The sequence below is a fragment of the Eufriesea mexicana genome, unplaced genomic scaffold (assembly GCF_001483705.2).
Source record: "Eufriesea mexicana isolate 0111107269 unplaced genomic scaffold, ASM148370v2 scaffold124, whole genome shotgun sequence".
NCBI lineage: Eukaryota > Metazoa > Arthropoda > Insecta > Hymenoptera > Apidae > Eufriesea > Eufriesea mexicana.
In genome coordinates, this window is record NW_016908357.1 from 3,378,410 (window position 1) to 3,394,888 (window position 16,479).

Here is a 16,479-nt window from a genome sequence, read left to right on the forward strand (position 1 = left end):
AGCAGGAATATCTACCTCAATAATTAAACTCCAATTTCGCTAACTATCCCGTAATCGAATGTAGGTATTTCACGTTTCAAAATATTTCACGCTTCTGTAATTCCCTGCAACGCGTTCTTCCTCTACGTCCACATAACTGCAACCATACTTTCATTTCTTTAACGCATCGCCAACGGGTTGAACGTACCACACAGCCGCGATTTACTCCCAGAATAACGTACCAGTGCACACACATACGCGCGCGCGCGTACGCTATTTCCCTAGCAAGCACATTGAAACGCAGTCAGCTGACTGGAATCGGCGTACAACATAGGCCAGGAAAGGGTCCGTGGAAAAAGAGGCTCACCTTGAATGAAACCACTCCACCGGTGTCTCAAAGCATCCCTCTGGATAGACTCTCTCCCAGCTGTCTTCCCGTCGATCGAACCTCAAGGAGAGCAACATACGCCGCCCGGCTTCAACACGCGCGAAATCTCACGTTGTCACACTTGCAACCTTCCTTCACCGACGATTTCAGTTCGCACGTTTCGATACGCGTGTTCGATCAAAGAACCAAGCGATCCACAAAACGTCCACGAGACGTTTGCTTGAAGGGAGCCGTGACGCATCCGCTTCTATCACAGTCGCCAACTCGTTTCCGGCGACGAACCGCGGTCGACGCCGGCTCAACACTCACTGAACCACCTTTCTACGCCCGTGTCTGGCGTCGGAGAACCGCGCCTGCGCGCCTCTTTTGCGTCATTCCCCTCTCAGTACCGTAGACTCTAAGGTTCGCACGGACAGCATGCGTGAGGTCGCGGTAGTATCGTTCGTGCGCGGGACTTACGCCATATTTTCTCCGTTTTTATTATTTTTTTTTTTTTATTATACTGGAGTAGATAAACATTTTGGTTCCAGATGTTTCCCGAAACAGAGAACGGACGAGACCCCTCGTTTTTCAGTTCGTATATCCTCATACGTCCATGTCGATAAAATTGAAATTGATAAAGTGGCTTTTTATATGTATTAGTCCTTTTTACTTTTTCCATTGGAATTTATTTCTACATCTTTTGATTGGAGAGTTTAAAAGACAGTCTTCATATTTCTTCTTTTTCTGCTATAGGATTTTAAGTTTTGATTTTGGAACTGGACTGTGAATATTTGATTAATTGCTGGGTAATTAAACAGTCCGTTTGGTTGGATGTTTATACACACGTGGATACTTAATTCCATTGTAAACGTTGATTTACCTAAGTTGGTAATTCGGTTGAGCATGATTCGTATAAATCACAAGTGAGTAAATCATACGATGAAATATGAAACTTCTTAAATTTATTTCATTCATTTCATTCGAAACGAATAATCTGGCAGATATTTTCCTGCTAAATGCGCAAGTTCAACACTCTGTTTAATCCTCTTTTAATATATCCTCGGATTGTATAAGAAAAACGATATAGAATATCGCCGGTGCTTCTCGTAAGCTTGGAATACATTTGAACATCGCCCGTGTTATTGGAAGTGTAGAACTATAATGGAGGTTTCGGACAAGGAGTATGAACCCTGCGAGGAGGCTGAAGAACGGAAGATACCAGCTTTAATTCATAATCGGTACAACTCCCGCTATTTTCGTGCGAAGTTAACAGAGACACAGAACGATAATGGAGGTATCGAGTAAGGTAAGAAGGCTCTGGAATAAATATAAAGATATCACAAGAGTACCTACTTTGATTTATAGTTTAGTTTTATTTCTGTTAATTCGCGAGGAAAATAGTAGGAAGGTAAAAGAAGGTAGAGGTTTCTGACAGAGAGGGAAAATTCTGATAGAAATAGAGATAGTAGAGGACCTACTCGAAATCATAGTTCTGCAGGACTCCTATTATGATCTGAGCTCTGATTGTAACAGGATTGCAGAATAACGATAGAGGTATGTGACCAGGGACGTGTAATACGCAGGAAGATATAGAAATTCGTATCGCATTCAACCGGTTAGTACCAACGACCCGCCGCTAGATGGCTATAGCGATACAGTGTCCGTAAATCCATCGAATTTACGAAACAGAGAAAGGCATTTCGAAAATTAATCTATGGACGCTTTTGCATATTATTTGGACTAATTATAGAATTTTTTTCCTTGACAATAATATAATTCACACTTTGCATAAAACAAGTGATTTCTATAATGGCAATCTATTGGATATGATAGAATTCTATTTAATAATGAATTAATAATTTGTACCACTTGACTTATAGATTTTTACTACATTATAAATTTAAACGTTGCTCGATTATTAAATTTTGAATAAATATTGTCAACCGAAGAAGAAATTAAGAAGAGAATTAGCAACGCTAGTGTAACATTAGAGTATTCCGTGTGACTCGCAATATTAATTTATATCTTCGCGATTTATAACCCGTGACACTAATAATGCAGACTATGGGGTAGCCATAATCGTAACTGCAATCTTGGTACAGCTCGTTTATTTGTTTTAGTGTTTCAGAAACATACTTCCACAGTATCGGCAAAAGACTTAACCGTGTCGTTATAGCATAATACTAATTTAAACACCATAATCATTCATTGCCCCGACATTAACTGGGAAAGTAATTAGAGGAACGACCATGACTATAAATATCGTATAACTATGTCGAAATTAATTATTATAAATTACTACTTGTGCAAGAAAGAAAATATTTGCAATTTATGATCATATTTGTAATATTTAACTATAACTGTTATATATAAACCTAACTTGCAGAAATAACCCGGAGGAAAGCAATTGCGATAGTCATTATCGAGATGTTAAAAATAAAACAAGTACAATCTAATCTTATTTTTAAAACAGGCATCAGCAAAGTGATAATTCAAAACTCGAAATACAAACGCGATCTTATGGCTTGCAATCCTACAAACAATGGTAACTAACAAGTTTTTAGATCGAGATTTAGATCGCAATTTTCATGGATCCGTTTCAGAATAGGGTTTCGTCATTTTATTCGTCTTTTTGTTATTTATAAAATTACGATACAAAGGCTTTTGAATTGTAATTATCTCTGTTCATAGCTCACAGAATTTGCATGACGTATACCGTAATTAGACATCTAATTTCTTCATAATGTAGTGAAAAAAGGCAAGAACGGAAAAACTGAAACTCAACGGCACGGATGTTGCTTTTATCCACGCCCAGATACTGTAAATTAAAGGAACAATGTCAATTATGACTTGTTAGTTAAATACTTATACATGCGCGGTATTTAATAGCGTTGTACTCACTTGAAATTTGGTTCGATACTAATCGCACATGATTAATTTACGTACGTTTTACGAGGTAATAAACCAAGAATTCTCTACAAAAGGGGAGAGCAAATGGCGCCAGTTTTAACTGTATCATGAAGCTTTTGCTATCTATGAAGAACAGGAATTAGCGAATCTATAATGATTCATGCTTCTGCCTAATGACACACATATTCTGCATATCCATGTGCTTTAAGGACATTCAATCATATACCGATAATTTAATTATAAAAAAAAAAAAAAAAAAAAAGAAGAAGAAACGAAGAAAAGAAAATATAGAAATTATAACAAGTAATTAGAGTTATCTGCTGCGTTACTATATTCTAGCTAGCCAAGTCCTTTTACTAGGAAATTAATCAGATATTTATATTTTAAAAATTACTTCTTTTAGAGATAAGTATTCCATTTTACTGCACGGTTACTGCACGATACTCAAGAGATTGCAAATGCAGCAAAAGATTGGAAAATTTACTTGTAAATGTTGTCGTCCACTTTAAATGGAGACGGTGTAGGAATAGAACCGCACGCGAAGATAACCACAGGTTTAGTAGGCACATCATCAGCATCCGTTTTCGTCTGCTCGATCTTAAACACTACGTCTTCGCCCTCGATCACCTGCCAACCGAACAGAAATATAGATCGCTGTTCCTGTTTTCCCAATACCCATGCTTCTCGTTACCTTTCCGAACACAGTGTGCTTTCCATCTAACCACGGTGTAGCTATCGTCGTAATAAAGAACTGGCAACCGTTCGTATTCTTTCCAGCATTTGCCATGCTCACGTACATAGGACCATTGTGACCAATGTCGAAATTCTCGTCGTCGAAGTGTTTCCCATAGATGCTGATCGATCCAGTACCGTCGCCATTTTCTATATCTCCGCCTGCGAAACAGTAGAAATTATCAGAGTCTGGTAATTCCACTTCGATACACCGACACGTCCGATTACCTTGTATCATAAATTTCTTGATCACTCGATGAAACGTGCTACCCTTGTACGTTTTCCCTCCAATTCCAGTAGTGGCTAAAGTAATGAAATTCTGCGCAGTCTTAGGGACCACATTGCCGAATAATCCTACAACGATCCTTCCTGCTGGATGATCGTTTATCATAATGTCCAGGTACACTTGATCGGTGACCGTGAGACTGTCATCCTGTAGGGAAATTTAGAAAGTTAGTAAAGGGAGTAGAAATTTAACGATTCCGTTCCGAATGCGCATCTAATCGACGAAGATATTAAGTTCGCGAAGAGTTATTGTCATAGTTCGTGGAGTAATCGGGAATGATATTAGATCGCGAGCGAAACGAGTTCCACGTAAAGCAACGACGCGACGCTAGGGAAAATAATGGCGCGATGGATAATTCTGTCACATTGTTCCGATAAATCCTCCATTTCCACGACTTTCACGCGCGTAAACTTGCGCTAAGCGAAACACACCGGCCTCACGTGCTCGAGGAGCATTGTCGAGAATCGAATATGCACTGGTATTAAGGTAGATAAGGGAAACCTTACGCGGTACAAGTATAAAACGCTTCCGATCTATACTTCGATCTTCTTCTCTTCCACCTTTCGTAATCCGGCCTTCACGACGAAACGCGTTCCCAGAATTTCGTCAGACAATTAGTCCTCTTTCGCAATTTTTCCTAACGATTGTTTAATCGCGTCGTCATCGAATTTGCCTCAGTTCCTCCTAGTCTGGTATCTCTGGAATCTCGCGAGTTTGTCACACGAGCTCTGGTACCCTTGCCAAATTCCAACAGCCTCGATCGTTCCTATCACCGATATCGAACCACCTGCACGATCACCTCGAACTCTCGCGTCGATTTCTCGAACGCGTTCAGCTAACGGTATGCAGAAAAATGCAGCAGCATCCTCCGCGGCGATATTTCCGACATTAAACGCGAAACGGTACCTCGAAAGTTGCGGCCACGACGACCAAGCAGGCTATCGTCAACAGGATCTTCATGGCTTTACGACTGCGTCCGAAGTGCTCCGTGTTTTCCGACAGTTTCAGCTTCATCGCTCGACTCGCACCACGCTTAAATGCGATCAGAAGCACCGCGCGGAGACCAAATAAGCCCGTGGACGCTTGCGCGGAATGTGCGTTGATTGAAAGCTCATTCATACCGACTTAAATCTCTTCTATTGCACAACCAAGCACTATCGACCTTACCAACCGAAACTCTCAACGATCGATCGTAGTAAATACAACACGCGCCATTTCTGATGAGATATTTTCCATTAAACTCGAGATTCTTCGCGTCGAGTTCGATAACTCTGATATCGAAAAATGCAAACTTATGAGATCTAGTTTATGTCCTATTTTATATGACTACATATTACGCGGTCTATCACTATCGAGAGTATCTGATGTATGCTACCTAGGGGTTAGATTTTTATTTTGTCTCAATTTTTCTCAGCACATTTATTATACTCTTACGAGATTTTCATATCTATCCGGTATTCGGCTAAGTAAAAATTAATTCATTCGGCTAAGAGGATCGTAATTTCAGGGAAGAGTAATCCAGCACCTTTCAGGATGTTCGGACAAAATAACAATCGGCTGTTTACTATAAAGAGAGATGTCTTCAACAGAAGTTCAGAGAATAGAGCTGTCAACCTTTCAATAGGGTTAAATCTATTCAACGACGTATTCATTGGGAATCTTCGTCAATCTAACGATCAAACTTGTACAACAAGAATTGTAAACGCGAACTGTAACAATATTGTTAATGTTGCTTATAAGATGCTCGGTTTCGTTGAAAATATTTATTGTCTTAGGCTGCTGTACATCACCCTTGTTAGATCTAACCTCGAATATGCATCTATTACACGGTCTCCTCGCATCAACAAGCATATAAAGCTTATTAATAGAGTGCAACATAGCTTCATGAGATTTGCAGCTCATACAGGTGTAGGTCGGGTACTCCGATGCATTTTACTGACCATGATTATGGACCTATCTCGCACAAATTGAATCTCATCCCGTTAGCATCTAGGAGGACAGTTGTGCCTATAATTATGAAAGTGAAGTCGGGAACTCCGATGCATTTTACTGACCATGATTATGGACCTATCTTGCACAAATTGAATCTCATCCCGTTAGCATCTAGGAGGACAGTTGTGCCTATAATTATGAAAGTGGTCTAAGTCATCGACTTAAGAGGAACGATTTTATAATTTATTTCGTGTTGCATTCATTTATATTACGATAAAATATATTTATTTTCCATAAAACAGTGAAGGATTGAGTCGTTAGATTGAGTTTGTAGCTTTATCGCAATTAATTTTATAACTCATGAGGTATTTAAATACCGAAGCTTTTAATATTTCAGAAGCAAATATAAGTGACTTAAACCACTTTCATAATCACAGGCACAGTTATGGACTCCCTTTTTCTTTACAAAATTCTAAATGGCTTGATTAAATGTCCTTCCTTACTCGATGATATAAACCTTTATGTACCTCAAAGAGCATTTAGAACATCGTATACATTTTGGCCTGTTTGTTACAAACCACGATTCTCAAATACCGATCCTATATATCGAATCACATCATTACCAAATAATAATAATTAAGCAATAGAACTTTTCGGTGTCTCTATTTTAAGAAACTTGTAATTTTCTTTGTATTCTAATGGGTTTTCCCGTTTAATAAATAAATAAATAAATAAATAAAGAACTCTCTTAAACGATGGTCCATTAATCAGCGATTTACGAGGAATTTCTCTTATCTCCAAAACCCTCGGGCCTTCACCGGTCCCATCCTCGCTCGCAAGCAAATTATGGTTCGGATTATGCTACCAAGCAACAACGATAAGTAAGGCGGAATTTCTTCGCCGTAACGAATACAGGTTTTATAAACTGGAATTTCAATAAAATGGATTTCGAAGTCCTTCGCAAAGGCTGCGAAGCGAACTTTTCGCAAGGTCAAAGATCCTCGAAGCTGGAAGTTGGAGCGATCCGCGATCGAGGAGGTTCGAGGCGCGCTCGTTAAGTCCCGTTACTCCCGATCGTCGACCGGCTGGAATATTATAAAAGCAGGGACCATTGTCGATGCGAGGATAGTTGTTCGCGATGAAGAAGAGAGGTAGTTCTCAGAGTGCGCGTTCCATCGCGTTCGCGTTCCTCCTGTTCGTCGTGCTGGTCGTCGAAGCGGCAGTGATCGACCGCCAGAAACGAGAATTCGTGATCCCGGACTGGATCGAGATCGTGGACGAACCTGTCGCGGAGAACTCCAAGACGATACAAAGGGCGGTTAGAGTGAGGGATGCGAAGGTAACCTATGACGGTGCACAGGTCTGGAGGGTCCAAGGTACCGAAGGGCAGAAGGATTTGGTGGCGAACGTGACCATGGATTTTCAGGAAGCTGGATGTTCGTATAAACACTTCGCTCAGTGGGAGAATCGATAACTAGAACTTTTGTTTCAACCCTGTCGAATTTAACTCGAGAAGCATTCTAAAATTTAAGCATTTCGCTTGAGACAATTTTTGCGCGTTCTCTTGTAAGAAATATTCGAGCTTGCTAGACTTACGAGGGAACAGAACAGGGTACAAAAGATCGATTATTAACGATAACGATAATAATTTCTGAGATTAAAATTGAAATGATTTTTGTTTCTACCCTTCTTACAGTACTCTCGTTATGGGTGGGTAACGACACGGCAGTGGACGTGATGATTCGTCCAGAAGAAATTTCAAGAGTGTCTCGCTATCTGAAGCAAAAAGAACTGCAATACGAGGTAGTGATCGAGGATCTGCAAAGAGCGATAGACGAGGAGAACCCATTGCTCTCGGAGCAAGAGGTGGAGGAACTGGAAGGTCGCAAAGGTTTGCAGCAACGCTCTTTCATCATTCTCCCATCGACCATCGCAAATTCATTCGGCGTGTACATCGGTTCAGCTTCCGGTTTCATGCTTTCCTTGCTTGATACTCTTTTCCGTTCTCACTTCGCAGAGTCATCGCGCGATTTCCGCCGGTTGAGTCGCTTCAGCGATCGATTTCGCTCGTCGGATCCGATTGAAAAGAAGCGTCGTCGCCTTCGACAGTGAAACGATGTTTCACTTGTTACTTTATCCGTTCCACTGACACGAATGGCGAAGACGCGACAACTCGTTTAAAGCTTTATCGCGGAGTCGAGTCACGCAGCGAAGAAAGCCGTGAACAAATTGTCGTCCGCACATAGCCAACGGATTTGAAAGTGTTTCCGATAAGTGAAGTTTATCGACACGAGTCGTCGTTAGACGTTCTAAGCGAATTAATCGCGTGAAACTATAGTTCGCTCGACGACGCGCAAATATCTATCCTCGTTGCTTACATCCACCTTCTCGTTCACGAGTACCCTTGAATTTAGAAACGAGATACTAGAAAAATCGTCGAACACTGGGCCATTTTTCGATGGAAAGATACCAGGTCATCGGCCCGGTCGCGATTTAACCCGTTAACCCAGTTTCGGTAGGTCGACAATGCTGATTAACATTTACGGTTATATGTGCTCGCGTGTGTCCACGCTGGTGTGCGTGCATCTGCAACGCACGTGTGTTCAGTCGTCTTCACGAACAACTTTGTTGTTTCGATCGCGGCCCCGTTACCCGTTTCCAGCTAGTCCCCGAGAGAAGCGTTGGCAATCGGCCCCGTTCGAAAGCTGCTCTAAACCATGGAAGACACGGAGGAGACTCGGTGATTCGGCTGGAATCGCGAACGAGCCTGTTCCGACGGTTTTGCAAACGTAATAGAACATAGATCATCATCATCGCGTTATTCGTTGGCACGAAAATTATTCGCATCGAGCGACGCCGTGATCTCGAATTTCAACGAACGAAATATTCCTCGTATTCCACGTGATAATTGTCACCGATTGAAACGTAAATTTTCCACGTTTAATACGAGTTAATAGTACTTTCAGTAATCTCCGACGTAACGAACGTTAATATCGAAGTGCCTTTTAATGGAATCTCTTGGAAAGTTTTCCACGTTTTCACGAGGCTACGGTCATTTCCTGGCTATGATTTCGACTAACAGGCAAGAGTACGTCACTGAATACTGAGCTTCCGAGTAATTTTCTAGCTCGTTACGCTTGGTGGAAGGGAGTCGCGGTCAGGGTGCCAAGTAGATATTCACGTCCTCGTCCTCTTCGTTATCCTGTAGCTAGCGTACACGGTGGCGGTGGCCCTTGGCACTTTATTGGTGAGCCTTTTGCGCGCACACTCCGCTTCGTTGATTCAGAATCGTCCGCCTAATTATTTCGTTCACTCCTCTGTCTCAATTTCTCTCTCTGCGATTTATTCTCTGACGCAGACGTCAGAAACTGAACAAACGTTCGCCTCTGAATCCACGGAGCGGAATATTCTCACGTGTCGTTTAAGGACACCGAACGTGCAACCTATGAATAATCTTGAAGGTATACCTGTCAGGTCATCGAATGGAATGGACCAGTTACCACCGACTCGAGGACATCCATGGATATCTGGATTATCTCGCTGAAACGTTCCCCGACGTATGTTCCGTCGTCAGTATTGGCAATTCCGTCGAGGGAAGACCTCTGAAGGTAATTATTGGCTACGTCGAATATCGATAGAGAATATGAAACAGTGGTGTAAAAATTTGAAAAGTACGAAAAATAATACGTGACGCAGGTGATAAGAATTAGCAATGGAAAACCAAATGCACCAGCGTTGTGGATCGATGGTGGTATTCATGCCCGCGAATGGATCTCGCCGGCATCTGTCACTTACATTATCAATCACTTGGTCGAAAATAGCGAGAACCTCGAGGCTGATTATTACATTCTCCCAGTGGCAAATCCTGATGGGTACGTTCCCTGTAATAGAGGAATAGTGTCACTCAAATGCCTCTTATTAATTACGGTTTCCTACGACTCGCAGGTACGAGTACACGTTCACCAAGGATCGTTTATGGAGGAAGAACAGGAAACGCTCCGTGGGAAGTCTGTGCACCGGGGTGGATCTCAACAGGAACTTTGGTTATCGATGGGGTGGGTTGGGAACTAGCAAAGACCCATGTCGCGAAACTTATGCAGGCTCCGGACCGTTCTCCGAGCCGGAAACCAACGCCGTTCGGTACTTCTTCGAGGCCAGTGCGGCTAACTTTAAAGTGGGTTTCATTTTTACCCCAGTTTCTCTGTTTCGAGGAAATTATTTAACTCGCGATATTTTCCAGGCATACCTGACATTCCACAGTTACGGCCAATACATCCTGTACCCATGGGGCTACGACAAACGCGTTCCACCTGATTACGCAGACCTCGAGATGGTCGGCAGAGAGGTAGCAAAGGCGATGAGGAAGGCAGGCGGGGCTAACAGCGCTTACACTGTCGGAAACAGCGCTACCACCCTGTACGCGGCTTCCGGTGGCTCCGACGACTGGGCCAAGGCGATCCTGAAAATGAAATACACCTACACCGTGGAATTAAGAGACACTGGGAAGCACGGTTTCGTCTTACCAGCTCGTTATATTATTCCGACAGCTAAGGAAGCGTTGGCTGCGGTCATGATCGTCACGGAAGCTTGCAAATCTCTGTAACTGTTAAGTAGTAGCGTAGTTGTATAAATACGAATTGCTATCGATCATTGTATGTGTGACGTATCTGTGTACTGTAATTATTAGCGGGTAAGACGAGTGACAGCAAAGCATTATTTATTGAATAAAACAAGATAACGACGATTCTTCGTCTTCACCGGTTAAGAGTAATTTAACATGATCACGGTGATCCAAGTAACGAAAGCGGAGACTTTGGTATAGACGGAGGGCGCGTTCTTTGCTCCGCAGGGAAACAATCCCCATGAAACAATTCCAACTACCTCTGCATCGCCGAAAGCGTTCCTCGTGACCAAAGGTCCTCCCGAGTCACCCTGAAAAGAATATTCGCGTATTTTAGAATTAACTCGAGAATAGAAAAATTAAAAAATTGAAAGAATACTTTGCAGGCGGATAAACTGCCATCCAGAGGACCGGTGCAGATGTTCGTCGAATGCAGAGGGTTCCTTTGCTTTGGTTTTAACGACTTGGCTATTGCTTTCTCGCACAGGTCGTAGTCGATAATCGGCAGTATGGCGGCCTGAAGATACTCCGGTGTTTCATGGGCAAGGGTTCTTCCGATGCTGCCCCAGCCAGTTAGCATCGCTTCTCCAGTAGGCACAGAATTCGGATATGGCAAGGAAACCGTGGAAACGAAAGGATTCAACTGGAACGGTCGTTCCACTTGCATCAACGCGATGTCATATGGGCCTATGGACCTGAAACGTTACGTCGATCAGCGATTCAAGTTTAGAGTCGTAACCATTGAATCTTGAAAACTCACCCGTCGTATCGGGGATGAACGAACACCTTGTCCACAAATCTACTCTGTTCCGTTGCTTCGAGAGTTCCCAGTTTGTACTTGCCAGCGAAAATTTGAAATTCTCCAATCGGTGGCGCCAAAGTGTCGCAGTGGCCAGCTGTCAATATCCATCCGGCTGACAGCAAACTTCCACCGCAAATATGCCTCGATGGAATCATTCTTTCTCGATCGCCCCAATGCACCGAAACTTGCCAAGGATGTAGCCCCTTCTCTGCGTCTTTTCCACCGACGATTCTCGTTGGTCTCTGCGCCAACATCGATATACTCGAAGCCATCTCTGTCGAAGGAAGAACGAGTTCAGATAATATTAAGCCCGAGTCACTGTATCGTTTAGGTACACCTGATAAAGTTTATTAAAAGTTCGAAAGAAACGGGACTATTTCTCACCATTCCTTCCAGCACACCATACGAAGATAGTGAAAAAAGCTATGACTAATTTCCCGAGAATGCAACAAACTGTCATTTCGCGAAATTGTTTCCTCTTCCAGGAATCGAGACGAAATGGTGAGTCTGCAAGAAAGCAACAGCGGAAGAACATATCGAAGAGGAACTGGATCTGTCCTTTTGCCAGCTAGCTCAGAACAAGTTCCTTTCTCGTTGCAAGCGTCTTACTTTTTATGGCGTGAATTATTAGCGCCGAGGTTTTATTTTTAGCACCTCGGGAACACTTCGTTTATGGGAATTCTACCTGACACGGCAAGAGCGAACGTTTGAAGTTTCCGAAGAAACTACGAATGAAATTGCATATCTCTTTGAATTTTATTACACGATACATTCGGCCTTCGCCGAGTATTCAACGCGCGCGTACATTAATAATATCGATTATCGTCTTAAGATTAAATGCTTCAGTTCTTGGCTATGATGTTTTCAACCCAACTGACGAACGAGGACGTGCTGGTGTAAACCGAGGGTGCGCCCACCGTTCCGCATGGAACAATTCCCCAGGAGACAATTCCGATAAGTTGAGCCTTGCCGCTGCCATTGTGGATCAGTGGACCACCTGAGTCACCCTGAAATCATAATTAATATAAATTGCGTAATTTCGCTTATGTACCGAGACGCCTGATAAACGCAAATGCTCTATTTAAAAGTCCGATATCTCACGTTGCACGCCGAATAGCCGCCAGTGAGTGGTCCAGTGCAAACATTAGTCGCGTGCAAAGGAGACGGGCCGGTAAGTTTTTCTATGGCTTCTCTGCAAGTGTTTAAATCGACGATCGGCAACAGGGCAACTTGAAGCTTGTCAGGCATAATTGGATTACTGGTCCTCGAGGTCGAACCCCAACCAGTCAGGATGGCATCTCCGGTTGGCGTGGCACCCGTCTTTGGAAGACTAATCGCCTGAACTAAATTGTTCATTTTCAATGGCGTCTCCAGTTTCAGCAACGCGATATCGTATGGGGCCACGTTTCTGAAATTATCGAGCCTCGTGACATTTCCGAAGCGACGAATAATGCTCACCTACCTTCGGTACACTTGTCAAACGTTCTTTAATAACGAAATAAACGTTCGTTTACCCCACGTATTTCTCGTGCACGAAAGATTTCGCGACTTTGATCGTCTGCTCGGAGCTTTCCTTCAGTTTTAGGTTGTGCTTTCCAGCTTTAACCACGAAATCACCGTAGGATGGCACGGCCAACACGCAATGTCCAGCAGTTACGACCCATTGACTGTTGAGGATGGAGCCACCGCAGAAGTGAGACTGACCAAACAGCCATCCCCATTGCAAGGAAACTTGCCACGGATAAGCACCCGGGGTAGCTTCGCTTCCTCCAACTATGCGATTGCTGAATAACGGCAAACTGAAGCCACGGTATGGTTTGACTACAGACAGGAACGGATAATTCGAATAAATACGAAAATATTTGAAAATTGATTCTTTTCGCTTATCCATTTTTCCAAAAAAAAGAAGTATCTTCCAAATAGAAAACTGTCGATTTGCTTTGAAAGTTAAACCGTGTTAAAAGTTGACTTACTAGCAGCAGCCGCTGCGAGGAGGGTCACGAAGACGACGAGTTTGAGAGACATCTTTCTGATTTGTTGCTCTTCATCTTAACGAGAGTTTATATACTCTCATTATCGATGATAAAGGCTTATCGGAAACGTGTGTCTCGATTCATACATGAATCGGACACACATACGGGATTCAAGAAATCTCACAGTTACAGAAATTTTCTCCGTTTTCCTTTCATTAATAAACATATCTTATCAATTTTGCACACGACAGGTCTTTTACCTGGCCCGATAATAATATTTGGAAATCTCTGAGAATCGACCCGTGTTTGCGAATTCCTTCTAATTGTGCTACACCTAGAATTAGATGCTAGATAACGGTAACAGTAGCTATAGTTCAATAGTTAATTAAGGTTATCGATATCGACACTGCGTGTAAGTTTCGAATCATTTTCATTGGTAATTTTATCTCCGTTTATCAATCGTTTCATTCAAATAAGCAAGAGGAAATGTAATCCCTTCGATCATTCGGAGAAATCACTCCTATCTTTATGCTCGATTCAAATTAATCCCACTGTCTTGACGTCTTTAAATCGATTCGTTATAATCATTGGATTTCAACATCGATAGCCGCGGTTGGTCATACCTTTACGGGGAATTTTCAACGTCTAGATCACACTTATCGATCAATTTCACGAGTCATTAAAGTAAGTATGTCTCGTTGTGCAGCGCAAACAAAGGTGGGTTAAAACGTAACGATTCCATATACACTGATTTCATTATCTTCCTTTCTATTCGAGTAATTGCAGACTCAGGGATCAGGTTTTCCAAAATAAATTAGATCGAATTTTCTATTGATACGACTTATATTAAACTTAATATTTTCATAGACATTTTGGACAGAAATTTAATGAAGAAATTCATTAAATCGACAGCGAGCAATTGTGACGAATTTAAAGCATGTGTTCGTTGATCCAATCAACGAAGAAGGAGACACGGGTGTACACAGATGGTGCGCGGCTAGATCCGCATGGCATCATACCCCATGACACGATACCAACTTGGACAGCATTTCCATCAACGATTTGGGCAAGTGGGCCACCAGAGTCACCCTGAAAACAAGTCCAACAGATGCATAAATATCTTATCCTAGAAAGAAATCCCTAACTTCTTCCGTCATCGTTCGCGATCAACTTTAGCGTTGCTTTAAGTTACAGCTCCGATAGGAAAATGATCATCGAGCTAGACCAATTGGTCAACGAAAATGATTACTAGTAGAAACAATTCGCGATATACTTACAGAGCAAGCAGAGATTTCTTTGGCACCAATTCCAGTGCAGATCTGAGAGTCGAAGAGTTCAGGATCTTCGCCGGGTACGGATTTCAGTTCTTGCAAACATTCTGCGTTGTCAAGGATGGTCACCTCAGCCTTCTGAAGAGTTTCGGGCAGTTTTGGGATTATGGTCTTGGAGACTGATCCCCATCCAGAAAGAACTACATCTCCGGTTTCATCTTCTCCTTCTTGGGGCAGTGTGATGGGTTTCACGAAGTCGTTAAGCACTAAATCGTCGCTCAGGAACAAAAGTGCGATGTCGTTTTGAGCGACACCACTGTGGGCCCATAGAGAAAAGTGTGTTAGTAGAACTATCGATACCCGAGACTATTTGCTTTAACGTCGATCTAGACACTCGTCCCTTATCTCATCCCATTTACTCGTGGAATAGGAAATGCTGAATAGAGGTTAGGAATTATCGAATAACCGGAGCAGATAACGATGGATGCTTGATGCAGTGTTACACACAGTCCCGTGACTGATGACAAGATCTGTATCTCGTTTTAGAAGATTTCCTTCAAATCGGTAGATAAGGGATAGCAAAGATCCGGCAAGTTATCGAGTGGAATGAAAAATTTCTATGATGGCAATTACAATTAAAGTATTACAATTAAACTTGTAAGAAAAGGAAATTACATTCGTCGTATTCTTTTCCTCGGAATTTGAAAATGGCAGTGAAATTTCGAAATGAAAAATCGGGATAATCGTTCGACGATGAAGTACATTGCTTACCCGTTGTATCCACTGTGGACGACGCTCCTTTCAACTGGCAGAACCTGCATGCTAGATTCAGATTTGCTCAAATCGTATACGCCAGCAACGACTCTGGTTCTTCCCAAATTCATGACACAGTGGCCAGCGGTCAAGACGACATTCTTGCTCAAGATAGAACCACCGCATATGTGGCTGTATGGTCTTAGAGGTGGTAGTCCCCATTGAATGGAAACTTGGTACGGGAATTCACCAGGTGCGGCAGGAACGCCGTCCGTGATGCGGGGGTGAAGTTTGGTGGGTATGGCCCAGCAAACTGTTAACAGCCGAACATCGAGTCGTTGAATAATTAACACTTCGGTAAAGCTAATAGCCTAATTAGTCGGCACAATAGGTATCGGTTAGATTATTTTTAATTAATATTAAAGTTTACTCTCTTACCCTGGATCACGAGGATGGCAGCCAATATGAATTTGGTGAACATTGTTGTACGATTGTTTCGATACAACTTGTCAAGTCCAGTGGAAATTACGATTTATATAGGATGTCGTTGGACGATATCTAGCGATAATTCTAAATCATAATCGGTGATAAATACAAGTGATGCTATTTTTACGATAGATCTATCTATCTCCGTTAAACATTTAGGTTGAAGAGCGCATTGATTATCTTTGTAGTATATCACGGCCGAATTTTGTCTAATAATACATTATTACCTACTTTCGTACGATTTTATCACACAGATTGTTTTCTTCTTTTCTTTTCCATTACGTTTACCGCGATAACTCGCATTTATCGCGTATCAAAAAAGGCAGGAGATCCAACAATTTAATTAGCGAAAAGTTATTTACGG

General features: G+C 42.3%; 5 protein-coding genes across 9 annotated transcripts in view; 1 reads left to right on the forward strand and 4 right to left on the reverse strand.

Moving 5' to 3' along the window:
- The window catches only part of Piezo (piezo type mechanosensitive ion channel component), a 25,322-nt gene extending 24,901 nt beyond the window's left edge, over positions 1-421 (reverse strand). For all 5 annotated transcript variants that reach the window (XM_017911251.1, XM_017911250.1, XM_017911252.1 and 2 more), the window contains exon 1: positions 347-421. The gene's annotated coding sequence lies outside the window, so the exon portion shown is untranslated. The remainder of the gene's footprint in view (positions 1-346) is intronic.
- Positions 422-2,967: 2,546 nt separating this feature from the next.
- Positions 2,968-5,500, reverse strand: LOC108555425 (neither inactivation nor afterpotential A). The gene is made up of 5 exons (XM_017911053.1): positions 5,184-5,500; positions 4,220-4,424; positions 3,951-4,153; positions 3,744-3,886; positions 2,968-3,167 (listed from the first exon to the last, which is right to left on the reverse strand). The coding sequence occupies exons 1-5, from the start codon at positions 5,394-5,396 to the stop codon at positions 3,071-3,073; spliced, it is 861 nt and encodes a 286-aa protein (XP_017766542.1). The 5' UTR covers positions 5,397-5,500; the 3' UTR covers positions 2,968-3,070.
- Positions 5,501-7,347: 1,847 nt separating this feature from the next.
- LOC108555424 (carboxypeptidase B) lies at positions 7,348-10,812 on the forward strand. Its single transcript, XM_017911051.1, has 6 exons — positions 7,348-7,645; positions 7,906-8,100; positions 9,684-9,817; positions 9,906-10,081; positions 10,155-10,383; positions 10,450-10,812. Exons 1-6 carry the CDS (start codon positions 7,348-7,350, stop codon positions 10,810-10,812), a joined length of 1,395 nt encoding a protein of 464 aa, XP_017766540.1.
- A 158-nt stretch (positions 10,813-10,970) lies between these two features.
- Positions 10,971-11,904, reverse strand: LOC108555572 (trypsin). Its single transcript, XM_017911305.1, has 3 exons — positions 11,591-11,904; positions 11,210-11,525; positions 10,971-11,141 (listed from the first exon to the last, which is right to left on the reverse strand). The coding sequence occupies exons 1-3, from the start codon at positions 11,902-11,904 to the stop codon at positions 10,971-10,973; spliced, it is 801 nt and encodes a 266-aa protein (XP_017766794.1).
- A 532-nt stretch (positions 11,905-12,436) lies between these two features.
- Positions 12,437-16,124, reverse strand: LOC108555414 (transmembrane protease serine 9). Its single transcript, XM_017911041.1, has 8 exons — positions 16,068-16,124; positions 15,648-15,942; positions 14,883-15,192; positions 14,543-14,694; positions 13,866-13,939; positions 13,147-13,453; positions 12,734-13,040; positions 12,437-12,639 (listed from the first exon to the last, which is right to left on the reverse strand). Exons 1-8 carry the CDS (start codon positions 16,108-16,110, stop codon positions 12,475-12,477), a joined length of 1,653 nt encoding a protein of 550 aa, XP_017766530.1. The 5' UTR covers positions 16,111-16,124; the 3' UTR covers positions 12,437-12,474.
- Between the last annotated feature and the right edge of the window lie 355 nt (positions 16,125-16,479).

Bases quoted from the DNA above. Each gene is read 5' to 3' on its own strand.
- LOC108555572 (XM_017911305.1), bottom strand. From the start codon at position 11,904: ATGGCTTCGAGTATATCGATGTTGGCGCAGAGACCAACGAGAATCGTC. The intron at 11,526-11,590 runs GTGAGTTTTCAA...GTAACGTTTCAG, and splicing joins GTTCATCCCCGATACGACGG to GTCCATAGGCCCATATGACA. The intron at 11,142-11,209 runs GTATTCTTTCAA...TATTCTTTTCAG, and splicing joins GCAGTTTATCCGCCTGCAAA to GGTGACTCGGGAGGACCTTT.
- LOC108555414 (XM_017911041.1), bottom strand. From the start codon at position 16,110: ATGTTCACCAAATTCATATTGGCTGCCATCCTCGTGATCCAGG. The intron at 13,940-14,542 runs GCTTTAAATTCG...ATCTAATTCTAG, and splicing joins GATTGGATCAACGAACACAT to GTGTAGCACAATTAGAAGGA. The intron at 13,454-13,865 runs GTAAAAGACCTG...TCCTGTCTGTAG, and splicing joins AAATATTATTATCGGGCCAG to TCAAACCATACCGTGGCTTC.
- LOC108555425 (XM_017911053.1), bottom strand. From the start codon at position 5,396: ATGAATGAGCTTTCAATCAACGCACATTCCGCGCAAGCGTCCACGGGC. The intron at 4,425-5,183 runs GTACCGTTTCGC...ATTTCCCTACAG, and splicing joins TCGTGGCCGCAACTTTCGAG to GATGACAGTCTCACGGTCAC. The intron at 3,887-3,950 runs GTAACGAGAAGC...TTCGGTTGGCAG, and splicing joins AGCACACTGTGTTCGGAAAG to GTGATCGAGGGCGAAGACGT.
- LOC108555424 (XM_017911051.1), top strand. From the start codon at position 7,348: ATGAAGAAGAGAGGTAGTTCTCAGAGTGCGCGTTCCATCGCGTTCGCG. The intron at 8,101-9,683 runs GTTTGCAGCAAC...TATACCTGTCAG, and splicing joins GGAACTGGAAGGTCGCAAAG to GTCATCGAATGGAATGGACC. The intron at 10,082-10,154 runs GTACGTTCCCTG...TACGACTCGCAG, and splicing joins CCAGTGGCAAATCCTGATGG to GTACGAGTACACGTTCACCA.